Source organism: Dendropsophus ebraccatus, chromosome 8 (genome assembly GCF_027789765.1).
Source record: "Dendropsophus ebraccatus isolate aDenEbr1 chromosome 8, aDenEbr1.pat, whole genome shotgun sequence".
In the NCBI taxonomy this organism is placed as follows: Eukaryota; Metazoa; Chordata; class Amphibia; order Anura; family Hylidae; genus Dendropsophus; species Dendropsophus ebraccatus.
Window position 1 is genome coordinate 86,983,382 of NC_091461.1, and position 19,837 is coordinate 87,003,218.

Sequence of the window (19,837 nt, forward strand, 5' to 3'; positions counted from 1 at the left end):
CATACACCATGCTTACACCCTCACATACACCATGCATACACCATACTTACACCCTCACATACACCATACTTACACCCTCACATACACCATGCTTACACCCTCACATACACCATGCTTACACCCTCACATACACCATGCATACACCCTCACATACACCATGCATACACCCTCACATACACCATACTTACACCCTCACATACACCATGCATACACCCTCACATACACCATGCTTACACTCTCACATACACCATGCTTACACCCTCACATACACCATGCATACACCCTCACATACACCATGCTTACACCCTCACATACACCATGCTTACACCCTCACATACACCATGCTTACACCCTCACATACACCATGCTTACACCCTCACATACACTATGCATACACCCTCACATACACCCATTCACAGCTCAGGTGTTATGGCAGTCCTGTGTACACCAGACAGTTTTTGGAAACATTTTCCACGCTTGGCACAGTGCAGCCCTGACCTAAAAGTAACTAATAAAGGCCTGTGGTGGTCATGTTATGGCGGCTTCACTTCCCCTCATGACACGGAATTCTCTGCTATGAAACATATTAAGAGCTCGTTTGTATATGAAACCAAAGCAACCAAGCGAGGTGAGGAAGCCATACTACTAATATATTACAGCGCCACCTGCTGCACAACTGCCGTCAGGTCGCCCAGTACAGCTCCCACCCCGCCTCACTGGTTCTCCCGGCTATATTCCCGCCCTCACAAGGCCCCATGTTCGGATAGGGCTACCTCTCGTTTTGCCAATTGACATTTTCAAAAAAATAACGCGCAGTTGTATCTTCTAGTACGGCCTTCTCGCACCGTTAACCCGTGCCTTGTGTGTATTAACGGGAAACAACGCAAAGCGTTACCGATGAAGAGGAATCTCGGTGAAGACGTGCGGATAGCGGCGCAGGCGCTGGGCGGGCAGCTGTGGGCGTGTAGGGGCGTGGCCGGGTGGGAGGAGCCGTTCCGTGACAGGCTCTGTGTCTCCTTCACTTCGCCCTCCAGCCGCACGCTCCGGATAGGACAGGCCGCTCCGCGCTAAGCACAGGTAACCCGGAGCCGGCCGTGTGCTGGAGCCTCCGCGCCGGGCCTAGGAGGTCACCGGGGGGGGGGGAGCGGCGGTGTGCTGTGCCGGGGAGTGGGGACGGGAGGTGTGCGGAGCGGAGGCCTGTGCCGGGCGCTGCCGCAGCTCCATAGTGTATATGTATATATGTAGTATATAATGTGCACTATATCAGGTATAGGCTGAGCCGCTCCCACGTGTGACCAGCAGGTGGAGGTCACGTGTAGCCGGCTGTCTGCACTGTGTGAACTGTGCTCTATGTGCGCTCCCCAGCATGCAGCAGAGCTGGTTCTGTACAGTATATATTATAACACGTGTTTATTGCTCCAGGCTTCTTTGTATAGGTGTTGTGTGGGATTCCAGCATTGTGCATGCCCTGGGGCACTGCAGCTCCCAGCATGCCCTGCTCTATAGCTGCTGGGATTAGTAGTTCCCCCTCAGCATGGTGGGTGCTGTCCCCACCCTGAGGGGCTGCCCTTACAGCTGATGCCCCAGTATTGGCGCTGGGCACACTACTATTACTATACTACATTCTTGTCCTCAAGGAATTGTGTTGAGGAAATGTGTTAATTTCCCCCAGGGATGTGCATGCTTCCAAGATGGCTGCCCCCACTGTGCGCCTGCATACCCTTGTAGCGGCTGCTATATATAGGATGTCACTATGTGACCTTAGCCGCATGTGTGTGGCCGCTGCTGCTGAAGTCTTGTGACTTTATAGTCCGCACACGTTATAGATGTGTCCGTCAGCTGTCGTGCCGTCACTGTGGAGGTCACACATGATGGCTTACGTATGGGGCCCATTCTAGATTTTCAGCATTTGTTGCCAGTGGATTAGATGATATGAGGAGTGGACCCCTGGGAGTAGTCGGGGATTGGTGGGCTGTAAGGAGTAAGCTGCTGGCCGCCTCTGCAGTGACGTGATGGACGTGACCCCGCTGCTGCTGCTGGTAGAGCACAGCTCTTCTGTTACTGGATGTTGCATCAGTGGCTGCGGGGAGGGGGACAGGCCTCATTGTGACACTTCTCATTACATTCAGCCTCTGCTTGGATGGGCACGAGAGACTCCACAGCATGGCAGCACAGAAGCTGGGAAAGTGAGGAGCCCTCCAGGGCTGCCACCCAAATATCATCTCAAAATTTGCCGGGACTAAAGTCACATGACCTGTGGTTATAGTAATTCTACAGAACACAGCCTGCACACTCCGTGCCATGGCTTCTTATTTTAGCAGGCTCCTCCTCAGTCAGGGTGTGTGCCGTGAGTGATCTGTAAAGTATGCAGGAAAGAGCCACAAACTGGTACTAAAGCAGCCGAGGCTTAATGTGCACTGGAATGTCCCAGTCATAGACTGGGGACTGGATGGCGTATTATAAAGAGTGCATATAATAAACCTGCCTGTAGGTTGTGACATCTGGGGGGGTGAAAATATGTATATATAGATATGTGTATAACACTATAGCGATATGTGTGTAATAAAAAAATAAATAAAAAAAAAAAAATATATATATATATATATTATATTGAAAATCCACAGAACTCTTAAATGTACAATGAAGAAAACTGGTTTTATTAAATCACAGCGCAAAACATCAAGGCACGATGTTTCAGTGGCATCTCGTCATCATTTTCAAGCGTGCATATGTGTAAAACATCAAAGTATATATAGGTCACATAGTAATCACGTTTTGCATTAATTTACTACTGTTTCTAACCTATATATACTTTAATGTTTTACGCATATGCACGCTTGAAAATGGTGGCGAGATGCCACTGAAACACTGCACCTTGATGATTTATTCAAAAAAATAAATAAATCCAGTTTTCTTCATTGTACATTCAAGAGTGATGTGTATTTTTTACAATATATCAATACCGGTCCGTGGTCAAGACCTAGATCTGCAGGCACCAACGACTTATCAGCCTCCTTTTTCTATCTTAAAAAAAATAAAAAATAAAATATATATATAATTCTCCCTCTCCCCACACAGCGTTCTGCGTTACCTTCTGTAATGTGAGATGAGGTGCATTCCTTGGTGGGAGACCCCTGGTTGGATTACACTAGATAATTGTTCAAGGGGTTATTCAGGGTTAGGGTATGTGCACACTGAGTAATTTTGTCGGAAACTCCGTTGCGGAATTCTCAGCTCACGTCCGCCGCAGTCCGTGAGTGGGCACGAGCTGAGAAATCCGCAACAGAGTTTCCGTCAAAATTACTCAGTGTGCACATACCCTTAGAGAGACATAGCTGTTTTTTTTTGTTTTTTTTTCTCCCCAGAAACAGCACTAGAGATGAGCACAACCCCAGCATGCGGCATTTGATTAGCAATGGCTGCCTGGAAACCATAGGCTGTATCAATGTTTTCCAGGACTCCCTAGGGCTCCATCCAACTTCTGCAGGCACTGCTAATCAAATTCAGCATGCTGGGCCTGCACTTAAATCTGAACAGCTCCTTTCCTTAGTCTGTGAAAATGATATTGCAGCTTATTTTGATTCCATTCAGTTCAGGTTATCAAATTCAGTTTTGCACTGGCCTCTTGTAGTTTCGCTCCCCTGGTCACCACCATTCCTCCTATTGACCTGTGCTGTAGATTTTACAGTTGTCGGCCTGGGACTACCAAGTTACAGGCTTTTAAAGTTATGGCTTTGGGATAGTTCATCATTTCTTCCATGTGTCGGTGTATCAGTACTAGGGAGTATGTTTTCTGGTCTTTTTGACCTAAGCATTGATTCTAGAGGATTTTAATGATTTTTTTTCTTTTTTAGGTAACAATGGCTGTCCCACCATCTTATGCTGACCTTGGCAAGTCTTCTAGAGATATCTTCAACAAAGGATATGGTAAGACTACAGTGGACATTAGTGTAATGATGGCGTCTATATTCCACAGCCGTGACTAGCCCAGCATTAGCTGAGAGGGTACTCTACTGGCTTTGTAGTTTGTGATTTTCTAGATTGAATTTTTAGTTTTAAAGATTGTTCCCTTGATTTGAGTTTGAATCCAAATTTACAATTAACCCCTTGATGTATGGTGAGAGGCATCTCTGGATAAACTATTTAATAATCGCAAACCTAGATCTATTCTCTCAATTGCTTGTTGGGGCAGAAGTTTCTTGCACTACAGAGGTAATTTGACACTCCAGGGCCCAATGTAGGATCTATAACAGGGCCTTCACCTACCGTGTGCTATTTAGAGACGCTGTAGCAGAGAGGCCTATGTGCTCTGTAAGGCCACCAAGTCCCACGTCCTGAGAGCCATTGCTATCTTTACACCCTCTTCATTAATCAAGAACTGAACAAAAATTCAATAAGGAGTTTAACTTGTGTCTTTTCTTTAGTTGTGAATTATCTGAATCTTTACTAACTATCTTTACTCTGCTTCTGTTCAGGCTTTGGATTGGTGAAACTTGATGTCAAGACCAAGTCTGCTAGCGGAGTGGTAAGTTTTTGGCCTCAGTAATTATTTAAAGGGGCACTTTCATCTAGATATTTGACGCATCTACAGGCTATTGAAAAATGTAGGCCAGTATTTTAACAACAAGACCGCCAGGGTATACTGTGAACGGAGCCAGAGGCAGTTGACTTTGTTTACTCTGTAAGGGTACAAACACACTGGGTGTATCCGCAGCGGGTTTATTGCTGCGAATTCGCAGCGAGACCCCTCTGTGGATCCCTGCACTGTACACTCTATGGGCAGACAAACTCGCAGCAGGATGGACACCCTGCTGTGAGTTTGTAAGCAGCCCGCCCCGTTGTATACGTATCGGTGGTGGGGGGTTATCACCTGGTCCTCGCTCTGGCTTGCTTCAGGGGTTCCCGGCAGGCCCTGTTCAGCCAATCAGTGCGCTGCCCCGCCGCAGTGCACTGATTGGCTGAGCGGGACATGAAGACGCCGGGAGCCCCAAAGCAAGCCGGAGCGAGGACCAGGTGATGTATACGCGTCGGTGGGGGGTGGTAACGGGGCGGGCTGCTGACAAACTCTCAGCGGGATGTCCATCCTGCTGCGAGTTTGTCTGCCCATAGTGTACAGGGCAGGGATCCACAGCGAGAAATCCGCTGCGGATACGCCCAGTGTGTTTGTACCCTAAAGGCAGGTTCACGCTACGGAATTCTCGTGGAAAATGTCTGCCGTTTTCCGTCAGCTGTCCGCCGGCTCCATAGACACCATTCTATGGGCCGGCGTATTCCGCTGAAAGAATTGACATGACACTTCTTTCAGCGTATAGTGGAATACGCCGGCCCATAGAATGATGTCTATGGGGCCGGCGGAAAGGCGCCCAGATGTGCGGGCGGACAGCTGACTGAATTCCGCGGACATTGTCCGCGAGAATTCCTTAGTGTGAACCCGCCCTAATAATGGTTTGTGTTACGAATGTAAAATTTCTAGAAAACCCCTTTAGGGTCCATTCATACATACAGGGTCTGCTGCAGATTGATTTTGCATATTTAAATCTACAGATATCCGTGTAACTACATGACTAAACACTATAAAATCTGCAGCATCAAATAGGGCTGGGCGATTAATCGAATTAATTCGATTAATCGCCCAGACAGTTAGAATCGATTTGATTTTTTGTGAATCGTAAATTCGATTTTCACAAAAAATCATTGCGGGCGGCGCGGTAAAGTGTCGGGTCCGGAGAGAGTTGCAGGACGGCGCGGTGAGGTGCAGGGCCGGCGGTCAGGAGAGATGTGGTATCGGCGGCTCCAGCCTCTTCACAGAGCCGCGGCTGACCTCTCCCGCCCCTTACACGTTAGTGCCGCGCTGAGCTGCGTCCCGCTCTCTTACTGTCACACGTGCAGGTCCCGTTCTGTGGAGGAGGCGGCAGGGATCGCAGCAGAAGGAGAGAACGTCGCTGCGGGTCCTGGAGCTGTACAGCGGGCAGCGACGTTCTCTCCTTCTGCTGCGATCCCTGCCGCCTCCTCCACAGAACGGGACCTGCACGTGTGACAGTAAGAGAGCGGGACGCAGCTCAGCGCGGCACTAACGTGTAAGGGGCGGGAGAGGTCAGCCGTGGCTCTGTGAAGAGGCTGGAGCCGCCGGTACCACATCTCTCCTGACCGCCGGCCCTGCACCTCACCGCGCAGTCCTGACACTTTACCACGCCTGCCTAGTCCCCCTCAGCTGCCCCATACCCCCTCAGTGTCCCCTCAGCTGCCCCATACCCCCTCAGTGTCCCCTCAGCTGCCCCATACCCCCTCAGTGTCCCCTCAGCTGCCCCATACCCCCTCAGTGTCCCCTCAGCTGCCCCATACCCCCTCAGTGTCCCCTCAGCTGCCCCATACCCCCTCAGTGTCCCCTCAGCTGCCCCATACCCCCTCAGTGTCCCCTCAGCTGCCCCATACCCCCTCAGTGTCCCCTCAGCTGCCCCATACCCCCTCAGTGTCCCCTCAGCTGCCCCATACCCCCTCAGTGTCCCCTCAGCTGCCCCATACCCCCTCAGTGTCCCCTCAGCTGCCCCATACCCCCTCAGTGTCCCCTCAGCTGCCCCATACCCCCTCAGTGTCCCCTCAGCTGCCCCATACCCCCTCAGTGTCCCCTCAGCTGCCCCATACCCCCTCAGTGTCCCCTCAGCTGCCCCATACCCCCTCAGTGTCCCCTCAGCTGCCCCATACCCCCTCAGTGTCCCCTCAGCTGCCCCATACCCCCTCAGTGTCCCCTCAGCTGCCCCATACCCCCGCAGTGTCCCCTCAGCTGCCCCATACCCCCTCAGTGTCCCCTCAGCTGCTCCATACCCCCTCAGTGACCCCCAGCCTGCCTCATACCCCTCAGTGACCCCCAGCCTGCCTCATACCCCTCAGTGACCCTTAGCCTGCCCCATACCCCTCAGTGACCCTCAGCCTGCCCCATACCCCTCAGTGACCCCCAGCCTGCCTCATACCCCTCAGTGACCCCCAGCCTGCCTCATACCCCTCAGTGACCCCCAGCCTGCCTCATACCCCTCAGTGACCCCCAGCCTGCCCCATACCCCTCAGTGACCCTTAGCCTGCTTCATACCCCTCAGTGACCCTTAGCCTGCCTCATACCCCTCAGTGACCCCCAGCCTGCCCCATACCCACTCAGTGACCCCCAGTCCACCCCATACCCCCTCAGTAGTACTACTACACCCATCATCTATACCTGTACTACTACCACACTCCTCATCTTTACCTGTACTACTACACCTCTTATCCACTATACCCTCACTACTACTCCCTACCTAGATGAAGGCACAAAGAAGATCGCCTATACTATATGGGGGCACAGAGTACATAGGGCACATATTTGGGAAAACTACTTATATGGGGCACACAATGTGTTTGTCTACTACATGGGGGCACAGGGGGAGTACTGTTACACTGGGAAACAATATAGTTGTCTCAAACGTCAATAAAATCGTATCTGATGCTGCAGGGAGAAAAATGTCCTATTTATTTAGCAAAAACAAAAAAATCGAGATTTAAATCGAGAATCGTCCAAAATTTTTTAAAAATCGAGATTTTATTTTTTGGCCATATCTCCCAGCCCTAGCATCAAATCAACAACTCAAATCTGCTGCAGATCCTGTAGTGACTTTCTCAGCTGCAGTTCATGTTCCCAGTTTCTGACACTGTTTGGTAGCTGTAGTGTCAGTGTCGTTCTCCCCGTTCCGCCTCCCATACCTGATTGACAAGCAGCTGCACTTTAAGCAGGGGAGGGGAATGAAGAGGTGTTACAGCTTGTAGCACTAGAGGGGGTCAGGAAAGCCACTTTAACCATTTGTACTGGAGAGTAAAAGTATTTTTGTGGAAGCACAGACAGATATACAAAAGGTACCATGTATCTTTAAGCTGTCTGACTGTCCGCAATTAAAAGTGAATTGCAGCTGACAGATTTACTTGAATGATGGAAGTGTTGTCTAGAGCAGACATTGGATAAAAATGTTAGCATTTCTTACATTATCCAAACATCTGTCAATATCTGGGTCAAGGTTGTTTTTCAAAAGAAATTTTCATGCCTTATCCCTATAAACTTACTTTGGAGGTCTGACCACCTAGTACCTCCTGGGCACTTCATTGTGCAGCCAGGAATTGCAGCAAGTCCCATACACGACCCCTTCATTCTAATTATAAGGAGAGGTCAGACCCCCTCTAATCAGTCATTGATAGCCTGCACTATGGATGGACTATCTCTTCACTGCAGCAAACCTCTTAAAGGATGACCTGTGGCCTTTCCTAACCTGCCATAGTAAATGCATGCCTTCACCAATTTGTCTTTTTTTTTTTTTTCCTTACTAGAAATATAGGACTTAATAGCCAACCGGGTGTTGGCGTGTGCCTTATAAAGTCTGGCACTGTGAGCTCTGATTGGATAGTGTCAGTGTCGAGACACATCACCGACTAGTAACACCTGGTTGGCTATTTAGTCATACATGTCTAATAAGAATAATAGAGGAACAGCACAACCCTATAGCTACGACAAATTTGGTCAGTTCTCCTAGAACACCATTCACACTAGGCAGGAGCACGTTGCTATGGCTGATGTTGCAAACACAAAAACACAAAAAAGATCCACTATAGCTAATCCATTAATAATAAAAAAAAGTGTGATCCATAATTAGTTCATGGGGAATATATGTATATGCTAGAATAAGCAGGTCAGGAGAGGCCATGGATCCTGTTCAAGCCTACGTCTTGGATTACATGCTAACATTTTTAAGCTAAATGAATGTTAGCCCCCATCCCATTGAGTTGTAGTGGATTTGCAGTATGTATACTGTGATATACAGTTTACCAGGACTGGATCCAGCTTTTCCTAGCACCTGCGGAGGAGCGGCACGGAGCAGACTTCAAAGCCTGCAACCTGATAAGCAGAATGCAGATAGGAACTAAGCCCTTAGCTTCTTTCCTACTGTAAATTCTCTCATCTCTAGTCTCTATCACAGGCTTAGCTATGCAGCAGATGAATATCACAAAGTATTAATCTTGAAACTGATCAATATGATATGTATGACAGTGAACCATTGCTTCTGTTCTCATCTTCACAGAAACTACAAGTATGATGTCTGCCTGTTTCCAGCGAATTTTGAGAATTTTTGAAGCTGAACCCGTTTTACAAAAAGTCTGCCATACTAATATTGTCGACTTTTTTGTTTCAGGAATTTACAACATCCGGTTCATCAAACACAGACTCTGGGAAAGTGAATGGCAGCTTAGAGACCAAATACAAGTGGGGAGAGTATGGGCTGACATTTACAGAGAAATGGAACACGGATAATACTTTAGGAACAGAAATTACCATTGAAGACCAGGTAAGCAGCCATATTCTTCTTTTAGCGACATGTGACATATGATATACATTAGAGGGCTGTAGTACAGATTGTGTGTAAGTTGCATCTTGGATCTCTTGCTCCCCCCCCCCCCCCCTATGTAGTTATGTACATTTTTCTCAACCGCATTCCATGGTTAGTTAAAACAGGAATTTCTGTATTAACTTAAGGGAAAATAGGGGATTTCCGGGCAGGGAGGGTTTTTTCATTAAATGCTAGGGCTGCAGGGAAAACATCAAAGCATTATACAACATGTAGAGAAAACACTGTGGCACCTGCCCAGAAAGCTTTTTCAGTGCTTTTATTAACAGAACAAACATGGGCAGAGTCTGTGGCACTCAGTATCCTTATACATGCAACCCTGCTGCTACTGTACTTCTGAGCACCTGGTCCCTGCACTGGCTCTCTACTTTTTCCTTCCTATGACTATGCCGTGTGGACAGGAACTGCCCTCTTAGCCAATCATTGTGCTGAGGAGGCATACACGATACATCACAGGAAGGAGGAAAGATTACCCTGGGGGAGACTGTGCACTTGGCAGTACATTGGGAGTGGGGTATATTGCTTTGTTTTCCCTGCAGCCTGAGCCCTTTAAAGCAGCACTATCAGCAGGTTCTTCCCAGAGAACCTGCTGATATGCCTCAGTAGCTGTGTACCTCAGTAGTACATAGCCATTAGTTTAACCTCTGTCCTTCCCTGCATTGTTTGTAAACTTGCTAAATGCTCTTATGCAAATTACTTGCTTAAGAGCATCTAGGGCTTGCTTGGAGCCGGAGACCATTGCCGCGCCTGCCCCCTCCTGTCCTGCCCACTATGCATATTCATAACTGCATAGTGGCCTCTATACACTGCGGCTGCGCAGGGAAAACTGTCCCGCTGGAGACAGGCTGCTTCCAGTGCATTCGTGGATCCTCCCCAAGGTTCCTCAAGACGTCTATCTCATACTTACGTCCTGAGGGACCTCTGGGAGGATCAGCAGCGGCCTTGGGGGTTCACGCATGCGCTGGAAGCAGCCCATCTCCAACAGGACTGCTTCCCTGCGCAGCCGGCGTGTATAGCGCCCACTATGCAGTTATGAATATGCATAGTGGGCAGGATGGGAGTCGGCTCCTGCTGTCGGACAGTCCAGTCCTCAGTGTGGTCTTCTTCCTCCGCCTGATGTCCTGCAGCTTCTGTGAGAGATGAACATCATTGGAAGGAGGCAGTAAGTGTGCGTGTTTGTGTATATATGTAAGGCTTGCTTCACACACACTTTTGCAGTCCGTTTAAAATATGCATTTTTAAATAGTTACTTAACATACACAAAAACGTGGTCAACCACATTTTTGTGCACGCTAAAGAAAAAAGCATCAGGTTTTTGTTTGTTTTTTTTATAATGGAAGTCAATGGGAAATTGAGTTCAAACTGATTGCACGATATTGCAACTGTTTTCCCCCACATAAAACGTTTGTTAAATGGACTGCAAAAACGCAGTGTGAACACATTTCCTTTAAGACTAGCTTCGGTTATAATGCACTTAAGTAAATGGAGGGTTTGTGGTGTTGTGTGTTCACTCCCTGATGGCTTTCTTTTCCCCCTCAGATTGCTAAAGGTTTAAAGCTGACATTTGACACAACATTTTCACCAAACACAGGGTGAGTAGCAGTTTTATTAATACAGATAAAAAGTCGTTGTGTTCCTTCCTCAGCAGCAAGCTGCTTTACTTGTGGAGATGAAGGTAAGCCGCTGACAAGGATTAAGCTGCAGTAATAGATGCTGAGCCCTGGCAGAGACTTCCTTTTTTATGGTCAAGCTCTGTATCATAGTACACTTGATCCCAGATCAAGGCTTCTTTGCAGGGAAGCGACTTGGTTTACTCAGACTTGTACCAGGAATATGGCGTGTATATACAAAGCTGATCAAACCCAATATAGGTTCTTCCGTCTACTTTGTGTCAGAAGGCTCTAATTTATTTGTATTTTTTTTTTTTAAACTCCAGTCCCTGACAGCATCAGGAAGCACCAGCTACGCACTTCTCATATGTAGAACATGCTGGTTGATATGAATTATTTTTATACATATTTTCTGTTTGATCAGTAAGAAGAGTGGCAAGGTTAAAGCTGCCTACAAGCGTGAGTTTGTCAATCTTGGCTGTGACGTGGACTTCGATTTTGCTGGTCCTGCCATCCATGGGTCAGCTGTCGTGGGTTATGAAGGCTGGCTTGCTGGTTATCAGATGACTTTTGATAGTGCCAAATCCAAGTTGACCAAGAATAACTTTGCAGTCGGTTACAAGACAGGAGACTTCCAGCTTCACACCAACGTGTAAGTATAATTCAGTCTTCCAAGGACACCACAGTCATTGTGTCACAATGGATGACTGCTGCTTATGTTTGGCTAGAGCTTTTGCAGTTGCAGAGGCACAGTGAAGTCAGTTTTAACAGGGAAAGGATATATTTGACTCTTCTTGGTTTAATGGAGTCAGAAAACAAGATGTATGTATTATATTATGTGACCGTACTCTGGCTGGTTGAGCTACGGTACAAAAGTTTGGGAAAGTGCCTCCTATTTTGGCTAAAATTAAAGGATCAAGAAGGTGGCTTGCAGAACAACGTTGAACATATACTGTGGAGCTCTGAGTTAGAATTTGTGTGTTGCTCAATGTTAAGAATACAACTTAATGGGTAACATACTGATTTGTGCATTGTTCCTTCTCTCTTTAGCAATGATGGAGCTGAATTTGCTGGCTCCATCTATCAGAAAGTTAGTGATAAATTGGAGACCGCAGTTAACCTTGCTTGGACATCTGGAAACAACAGTACCCGCTTTGGAGTTGCTGCTAAATACCAGTTGGACTCTCATGCATCTATCTCTGTGAGTATTGAACAATCACCTCTGTTGTTTTTTGCGTGACCAGTGCTGTTGCAGCTGCTTGCACGTGTTTACCATATGTGAACGCCAATAACGTTGGATCTCTAAGAATCTCCTGGCCCTCTTCCCAGAATTTCCAGTGACTAGGGGTTGTGATATAGTATGCAGGAAGGTTAAGATGACACCTTGTTTTCCTGATGTACATATGACTGAGTTTGCATTTACGCTAAATGTTCTGTGTGGGTTGTATATGTACTTTTTGCCAAAATAGCATAAGCTGTAACTCCCTACAAGACTGCACAGACTGGTGTGTGGCTATGTGAATGCATCCTACGTGTGCCTTCATTTACTTTTACATGTGTGTTTAGCTATTATATAATGTCTCATTAGGAAACAGTGGCTTAAAGGGGTATTCCCCCCCCAAGAGCAAAAAAAAATGTAATGTTCCCAAACCTAGCTGACCTTACTCACCAAGCCCCCCTGAGTATTTTGAGCCGTCTCCCATCTTTCTAGCTGCTGCTGTTCCAGAGTTACAAGTTTTTTTTAAAGATGGTCTAATATAAAGATAAGAAACTACATTTCCCATGATGCAATGCTTATGCCTGATGGTGATCGTGGAGCTGAGATGGTGAGCTGGGGTAGGAGAGCTGCGCTGGGGTAGTAGAGCTGAGGAGGTGTGAGGGGGTAGCAGAGCTGAGGAGGTGTGATGGGGTAGCAGAGCTGAGCTGGGGTAGCAGAGCTGAGCTGGGGTAGCAGAGCTGAGCTGGGGTAGCAGAGCTGAGCTGGGGTAGCAGAGCTGAGCTGGGGTAGCAGAGCTGAGCTGGGGTAGCAGAGCTGAGCTGGGGTAGCAGAGCTGAGCTGGGGTAGCAGAGCTGAGCTGGTGTGATGGGGTAGCAGAGCTGAGCTTGTGTAGCATGCAAGGGGTGTTGGGGGACCGCGAGTGAGAGGGAGGGTGGGTGCCGCGGTGAGAGCATGGTGCCTGACCGATCCCTGCACAACCATAACGGGCGGATGTGGTCTTTGTGCCAGCTCTGCGATTTAGCCTGGGGGGGGGGGGGTGCCGTGGGTGAGCGGCGGGTCACAGGCATCTAGGGGGAGGTTGTTCGGCGTGGGTTTGTTAGGGGACGGCGCCGCTGCGGGTGACGGTGGGGGTGCTGCGATTTAGCCCAGCGGGGAATGGCGGTTGGACTGCCGCGGGTGAGCGGCCGGGGACAGGGGTGCCGCGAATTAGCCCAGCGGGTGAGTGGCGGGTCACAGGGGTCAGCCAAGGCACCGTGGGGGCACCGCTAGGGGTGGGCGATATGGCCTAAAATTTATATCGCGATATAATTTGATGCATGCACGATATAACGATATATCACGATATATCAATTTTTTTGTGTGTGTATACAAATTACAACACTAAGATTTTTTTAAGATGTGTATTGTATAACAGATCTTTTTCCAAACAATGCAAAGATTAAGTGTTAGTAAAACACAAAATTGTTTAAAATAAAGTGCAAATTAAATGTAAAAAATAAACATAAAATTTCGTCCTGTTGTCCTGATAACATAATTATGTGCAGCTTAAGGCTGGGTTCAGCGGCTCAGCCCTGTGCAATCAGCCCCCCTTGTGCCAGTCATCGGCCCCCCCCTTGTGCCAGTCATCGGCCCCCCCTTGTGCCAGTCATCGGCCCCCCCTTGTGCCAGTCATCGGCCCCCCTTGTGCCAGTCATCGGCCCCCCTTGTGCCAGTCATCGGCCCCCCCTTGTGCCAGTCATCGGCCCCCCCTTGTGCCAGTCATCGGCCCCCCCTTGTGCCAGTCATCGGCCCCCCCTTGTGCCAGTCATCGGCCCCCCCTTGTGCCAGTCATCGGCCCCCCCTTGTGCCAGTCATCGGCCCCCCCTTGTGCCAGTCATCGGCCCCCCCTTGTGCCAGTCATCGGCCCCCCCTTGTGCCAGTCATCGGCCCCCCCTTGTGCCAGTCATCGGCCCCCCCCCCTTGTGCCAGTCATCGGCCCCCCCTTGTGCCAGTCATCGGCCCCCCCCCTTGTGCCAGTCATCGGCCCCCCCCCTTGTGCCAGTCATCGGCCCCCCCCCCTTGTGCCAGTCATCGGCCCCCCCCCCTTGTGCCAGTCATCGGCCCCCCCCCCCCTTGTGCCAGTCATCGGCCCCCCCCTTGTGCCAGCCATCGGCCCCCCCTTGTGCCAGTCATCGGCCCCTCTCAGTTTTCCCTATGTGCCAGCCATCAGCCCCATGCCAAGCCATCTGCCGCCCCTGACCCCTCTGCTACTTACCTTTCCTGCAGGGCTGGCTGATGGAGTCCGCGAGGCGAGACGGGCCGCGTCTTCTTCCCAGCATGCACTGGGAGAGACCTGACGTCACACGCATCGTCAGCTAGCGCGCTGACGGTGCGTGAACGGAAGGCCCTGCAGCGCGGTACCACGGAGCGGTAAGTGAGAAGCTTATTCACTACCGCTCCGTGGGCATGTATCGCGATATAACGATATGCCAAAAATCTATATCGTCAACCGAATTGATGACAATATTTTGGCATATCGTTTATATCGCCCAGCCCTAGGCACCGCCACCAGTCAGGGGGAACAGTCAGAGGGCGAGGTCTGGGGCTGGGGGGCACACGGTGTGAGTGACAGGGGTGCCTGCTGTTAGAGAGGGAGACAGTGACAGCTGCACTGATCACTGTCTCCCTCTCTAACAGCAGCGGTGCCACAGGTGAGAGGGAGGGGGGTTTCAGTGATGCTGCGGGTGAGCGCCGCCGGTAAGCGCTGCCGCGAGTGACCCACGGGTGCCTCTGGTGACAGGGGTGCCGCAATTGAGCCCAGCTAAGGGATGCTGCCAGTTAGCGCCACCGCGGGTGACCCACAGGGGTGTCACGGGTGACAGGGGTGTCGCGAATTAGCCCAGACAGGGTGGGGGGTGCCGCCGGTAAGCGCCACCGCCGATGAGGGGGCACAGTCAGGGGAAACAGTCGGGGTGAGCTCTGGAGCTGGGGGACACGGCGGGTGACGGCGGTGGCTACTGTTAGAGAGGGAGTCAGTGACAGCTGCACTGATCACTGTCTCCCTCTCTAACAGCAGCCACCACCGTCGGTGTCCTCTCTCACTTCAGATTGGCTGGGTTAGAAGCCTAACCCGGCCCATTGAGGACACATGATGCCGTCTCGGAGGGTCGGGGCCAGAAGCAGGGAGCGTGTCGGAGTGGACTGAGGTTTGATGATTCTATATGTTGGTGGGGGTGAATGTACCTAAATAACAGCAAAACTGCAGAATTCGTAATACATTGATATTGGAGAGATGGAAAGCTATGGGTGGGCAATGTATTAATGCAAAAATAATTTTGGGGGGAATACCCCTTTAACACTAACTTTAAAGTGTGATAACCAGTTTTGTTTTTAAAGGGACTTTGTCACCTTCAACCCATCCCCCTTTAAAACCTTTAACTAAAGTCATCTGTCAGTAGGATAAAGGATGCTGACTCCAAATCTGTAATTTGTAGCTTTCTACTCCGTTGTATTTTCCCATCTGTAAGCCTGCAATCTGGGCATGTTGACTACTTAGCTCAAGAATATAATGGATAGGACTACATAGACTCCTTCATTTGTGGCTTATAGCAGAGGAATGCAAGAAAATAGAAAGATAAAAATTGTGTATGTAGAATCAGAGTTGTATACGCTATAATTGTATAATCTACTGATAACTTAAAGGGGTAGTGCGGCGGTAAACAATTATTCACAGAATAAAACACATTACAAAGTTATACAATAATTGTTTACCGCCGCACTACCCCTTTAAGTTTAGCAGGTGTTTTAAAGGTGACATAGTCTCTTTAAGTTAAATATCCATGTATTTGAGTAAGAATGCACAGAATTATAAACTATTCTAATATCTAAATTTATCTCCAATAGGCTAAGGTGAACAATGCCAGTCTTGTTGGTGTTGGTTACACACAGACTCTCAGGCCAGGTGAGTGTTTGACCTGTTCTTCTTTCTGTGTTCAATGTAATTCTATGTAATACTTTCAATCATATTTTGGTGATTCTAATGGATAACTATAGGATTATGGATCTTATTCACGAGACCGATCATCAAATTTCAGGTATTGCGCCTAAGCTCTGACTTGAAAGGGGTAGAGCTGCAGTACACCATACATCCTGTGGTGCTGTTTTTAGAAGAAAGCAGCCAAGTTTTTCAAATACTTGATTACAAATGAACGAATTCTCCATGGTCCCCATTGACTTTTGATTGTGGCCATCTCCTGCAGTAAGATCGAAAATAGTTTTAAAGTGTACCTGTCACCCGAAGGAAAAAAAAAATGAACATCCCTCAGAGCATGTCAAACGTTTTTATCAGTATACAGACAGCGTGACCGATTAGGAGAACAAGTGTGTAAAGATGCGCGCTGCCTGCGCCTCTCTTCCCGCTTTGCATCTATGTGAGCAAGACGTTTCATAGGCTTGCATTATGAGTTTGTCTTGGTCAAAGGATGGAGCCAGGAGAGATTGTGCCAAGCACAGACTTCTCCCAGGTCCTCCTCCAGACTGGCCAAGACTGAACACTCAGACACCAATATTTAGCACCTGTCCCTGAATAATCATGACGCAGGGGTCCCGAACACTTACGCTGACAGGCAGGGGTAAAACATTTACCTCCGTCCTGTTGGATTGGCGATCTGTGCAGAGTCTCTGTTCTCAGGCAGACTCTATGCACAGATCACCCATAGTACTGATCAATGTCCCTAATAAAAAAACTATATATCGCAGTGTGCGGAAATGGCTGATCTATTAAAATATAACAAGAGGGGGAGAAATCGGGATTGCTTTTTTAATTTTTTTTTTTTTATTATATTTCAGAAAATAATAAAAAGAAATGAAAATTTTTCTTTTATAATGCCAATAAAAACTAGAGATCATGGTGCAAAAAATGACACCCCAACCAGCCCTGGAGGTGAAAAAAAAAAGCATTATGGCTCTTAGAGGGCGAGGAGGAACATTGATTCAATTTGACCTGGACATCTGTGCATTAATGACCTTTGGCATAAAAGGGGTTAAAAACCCATTTGAGGGTGCGTTCACACGTACAGGATCTGCAGCCGATTTGATGCTGTGTTCAGTCATTTAGATCAAATCTGCTGTGGATCTGCAGCATAAAATCCACTGCGATACAGTGTGTGTGAAGGTAGCCTAACCGCGCTTGCTCTGACTGTATAATCTTTACAGCAGTCACTGTGCTTTTCATCCATAGTTTTCCTTATGTTTACTTTGTATCTTGGGGCTCATCCACACCAGTCTTTTTTTTTTTTTTCTGTCCATGTATTGGGTCATACACACATCAATTGATAGCTCAGTTGCTGCAGCCGCACCTGTAATTTGTTATGGCAAGATATAATTGTAGTAAATGACAATGTTTTTAACAGACTGTTTCTTTCTTTAGGGGTGAAACTGACTCTATCTGCATTGGTAGACGGAAAGAACATAAATGCTGGTGGCCACAAACTTGGCTTAGGTCTGGAATTGGAGGCTTAAGCTTTTCCCTCTTCTTTTTGCAACCACCAAGGGATATCCAGGAAACTCTGCCTTACCTATATATTTGTTTTCTGAACCATAACCAGCAAAGCTTCTATTTTGCCTCCCTCTGTTCTCCCCTACCCACTTCATAGGACAGGAGCTGCATTGAGGTAGAATTTCCATGCTCTCTGGATGAGCTTAGTTAAATTTAAGAGTAGCTTCCCTCTTGGGATCTACAGAGAAGCACTCCCTTACATGTTATTTATATGTGTAACTAATAGGAAGTGCTCCCCCCCCTATGGTTCACATAGGCCTCTGAAGAGAGGAAACACCAAATGTACATGTGTATGCATGTTTGTTTTTATGTTCCTTTTTAACATTTGATAACGCTAAGTCCAACACAAGCATTGGAGTAGGTCTGATCATCCAGAGGGACAGCAGTTTTCAGTAAATCACCTTTATTTTGTGAGGGTTTTTGATATCCCAAACAGGAAAATTAAATATGAATTAAAACATAACTTACATGTGCAACTTGTAACAGTGTTTTATTTACAGTTTCATATTTGTGCAATGAGCTTTTCTAGAGCTTAATAGTGATCAGTGAACTTGCCGAATGTTTGGGCTTGTGCAAACTAGGACGCTGTGCATTTGACTCCCGCTGTCTGGAGAAATTTAGATGCAGCCCTAGGGAGTCCTGGAAAACATGGATGCAAGCCATTGGTCGTATCCATGTTTTTTTTGTTACCCCTAGGGCTGCATACACCTTCTCCAGACAGCAGGAGTCAAATGGGTAGCATCGGATGAACACGAATGTTCAGCAAGTTCACTTATGCTCTGCATTTGATTACCGGTGACTGAAGGTGAGTTGGATGTAGCTCTAAGACTGCCAAGAAAAGCATGAATACAGCCTATGGCTAAGGGTACTCTTACAAAGACCAATGAAGGCCCGATCAATGTTTAAAATGGGCGTCGATCTGCGTTTACTGGGCCTATTACATGGCCTGATTGTTTAGCAAGCACTGCATGTGCTTTGTTAGCGATGCCTGTGCAGCCCTTGCCCAAACAGTTAATACATTACCTGTCCACATTCCCGATTCGGCACCAGAATGCTTGCGCAGCTCAGGAGAACATCAGGTACAGGAAATGTGTTTAGCTAGCTGTTCAATGGTCGGCCACACATTGCTATTACACGTAGCGTCGCACGGCCAGCCACCTGATGATTTTAGGTCTGAACTTGCAGCTCTCCTGGCGTCATGTATCAATATGATGCTGAAAAAGAAAGAGGCCTGGCGGCATGTGGAAAGCCTTAGCAGGTGGGACAAGAACAATCAGAGATGTGGAGCTGCTCACCTATTTGGGCCTTGTGCATATCACCCCTCATGGATTTTGGGGGTACCTATGTTGGTTTAGTCTACATGATGCTGTGTAGACAAGCGGTATGCTCCCAAAAGGGGCCTGTATAAACAGTAGGAAAAAGTGCTGTCCAAAGGAATGCCCATGATAGCCAAAGTAAGTAGAATGGAGTTTATTGCAAATGGCACAGATATTACATGTCAGGAGTTGACAAATCAAGATGCTATACAGAGCGCTATGCCGCAAGAACAGTGCGCAAAAGGGGAGGAAATGTCACATGTCAGGGGAATTAGATGCAATACCACTTGCGGTATTGCGCTCCTATCATAATTTCTGACAATCGTTGACATAATGCCATCTGCTAATGTTTTGTATTAGATCTTATTCTGTGTACATGTTTATTTACAGTTAATCCCTCCCGTTTTGAGGAGTGCCTTTATTTTTGACCTTTAAAATCTGTATAGCATCTTGATTCATACACCGTTATCTGATGAAGGGAGTCAAGCTCCTGAAACGCAATAAACTCCATTCTACTGACTTTGGCTATTATGGGCATTCTTTTGGACACAGCTGGTAAAAAGTACCTTCCTTTTTTTATTTTTCATACTCCATGTACTGCTGGGAGAGCCAAAAGGCGTTTAGATCTTTGTGGGACTGTACTGATACAGTATTGTGTGTGTGTGTAGATGTCTCTCTCTACTGGAGATTGCAGAGAAGAAAGTCCATATTTTTCAACTAATGGATATCCACTATGAAAG

At 47.7% G+C, this 19,837-nt stretch overlaps 1 protein-coding gene across 1 annotated transcript; it reads left to right on the plus strand.

The window, feature by feature from the left end:
- Nucleotides 1-973: 973 nt before the first annotated feature.
- VDAC2 (voltage dependent anion channel 2) lies at nucleotides 974-18,257 on the plus strand. Its single transcript, XM_069980861.1, has 9 exons — nucleotides 974-1,077; nucleotides 3,855-3,927; nucleotides 4,476-4,525; nucleotides 9,204-9,356; nucleotides 10,956-11,008; nucleotides 11,451-11,678; nucleotides 12,077-12,227; nucleotides 16,128-16,185; nucleotides 17,653-18,257. The coding sequence occupies exons 2-9, from the start codon at nucleotides 3,861-3,863 to the stop codon at nucleotides 17,742-17,744; spliced, it is 852 nt and encodes a 283-aa protein (XP_069836962.1). The 5' UTR covers nucleotides 974-1,077; nucleotides 3,855-3,860; the 3' UTR covers nucleotides 17,745-18,257.
- Nucleotides 18,258-19,837: the final 1,580 nt, after the last annotated feature.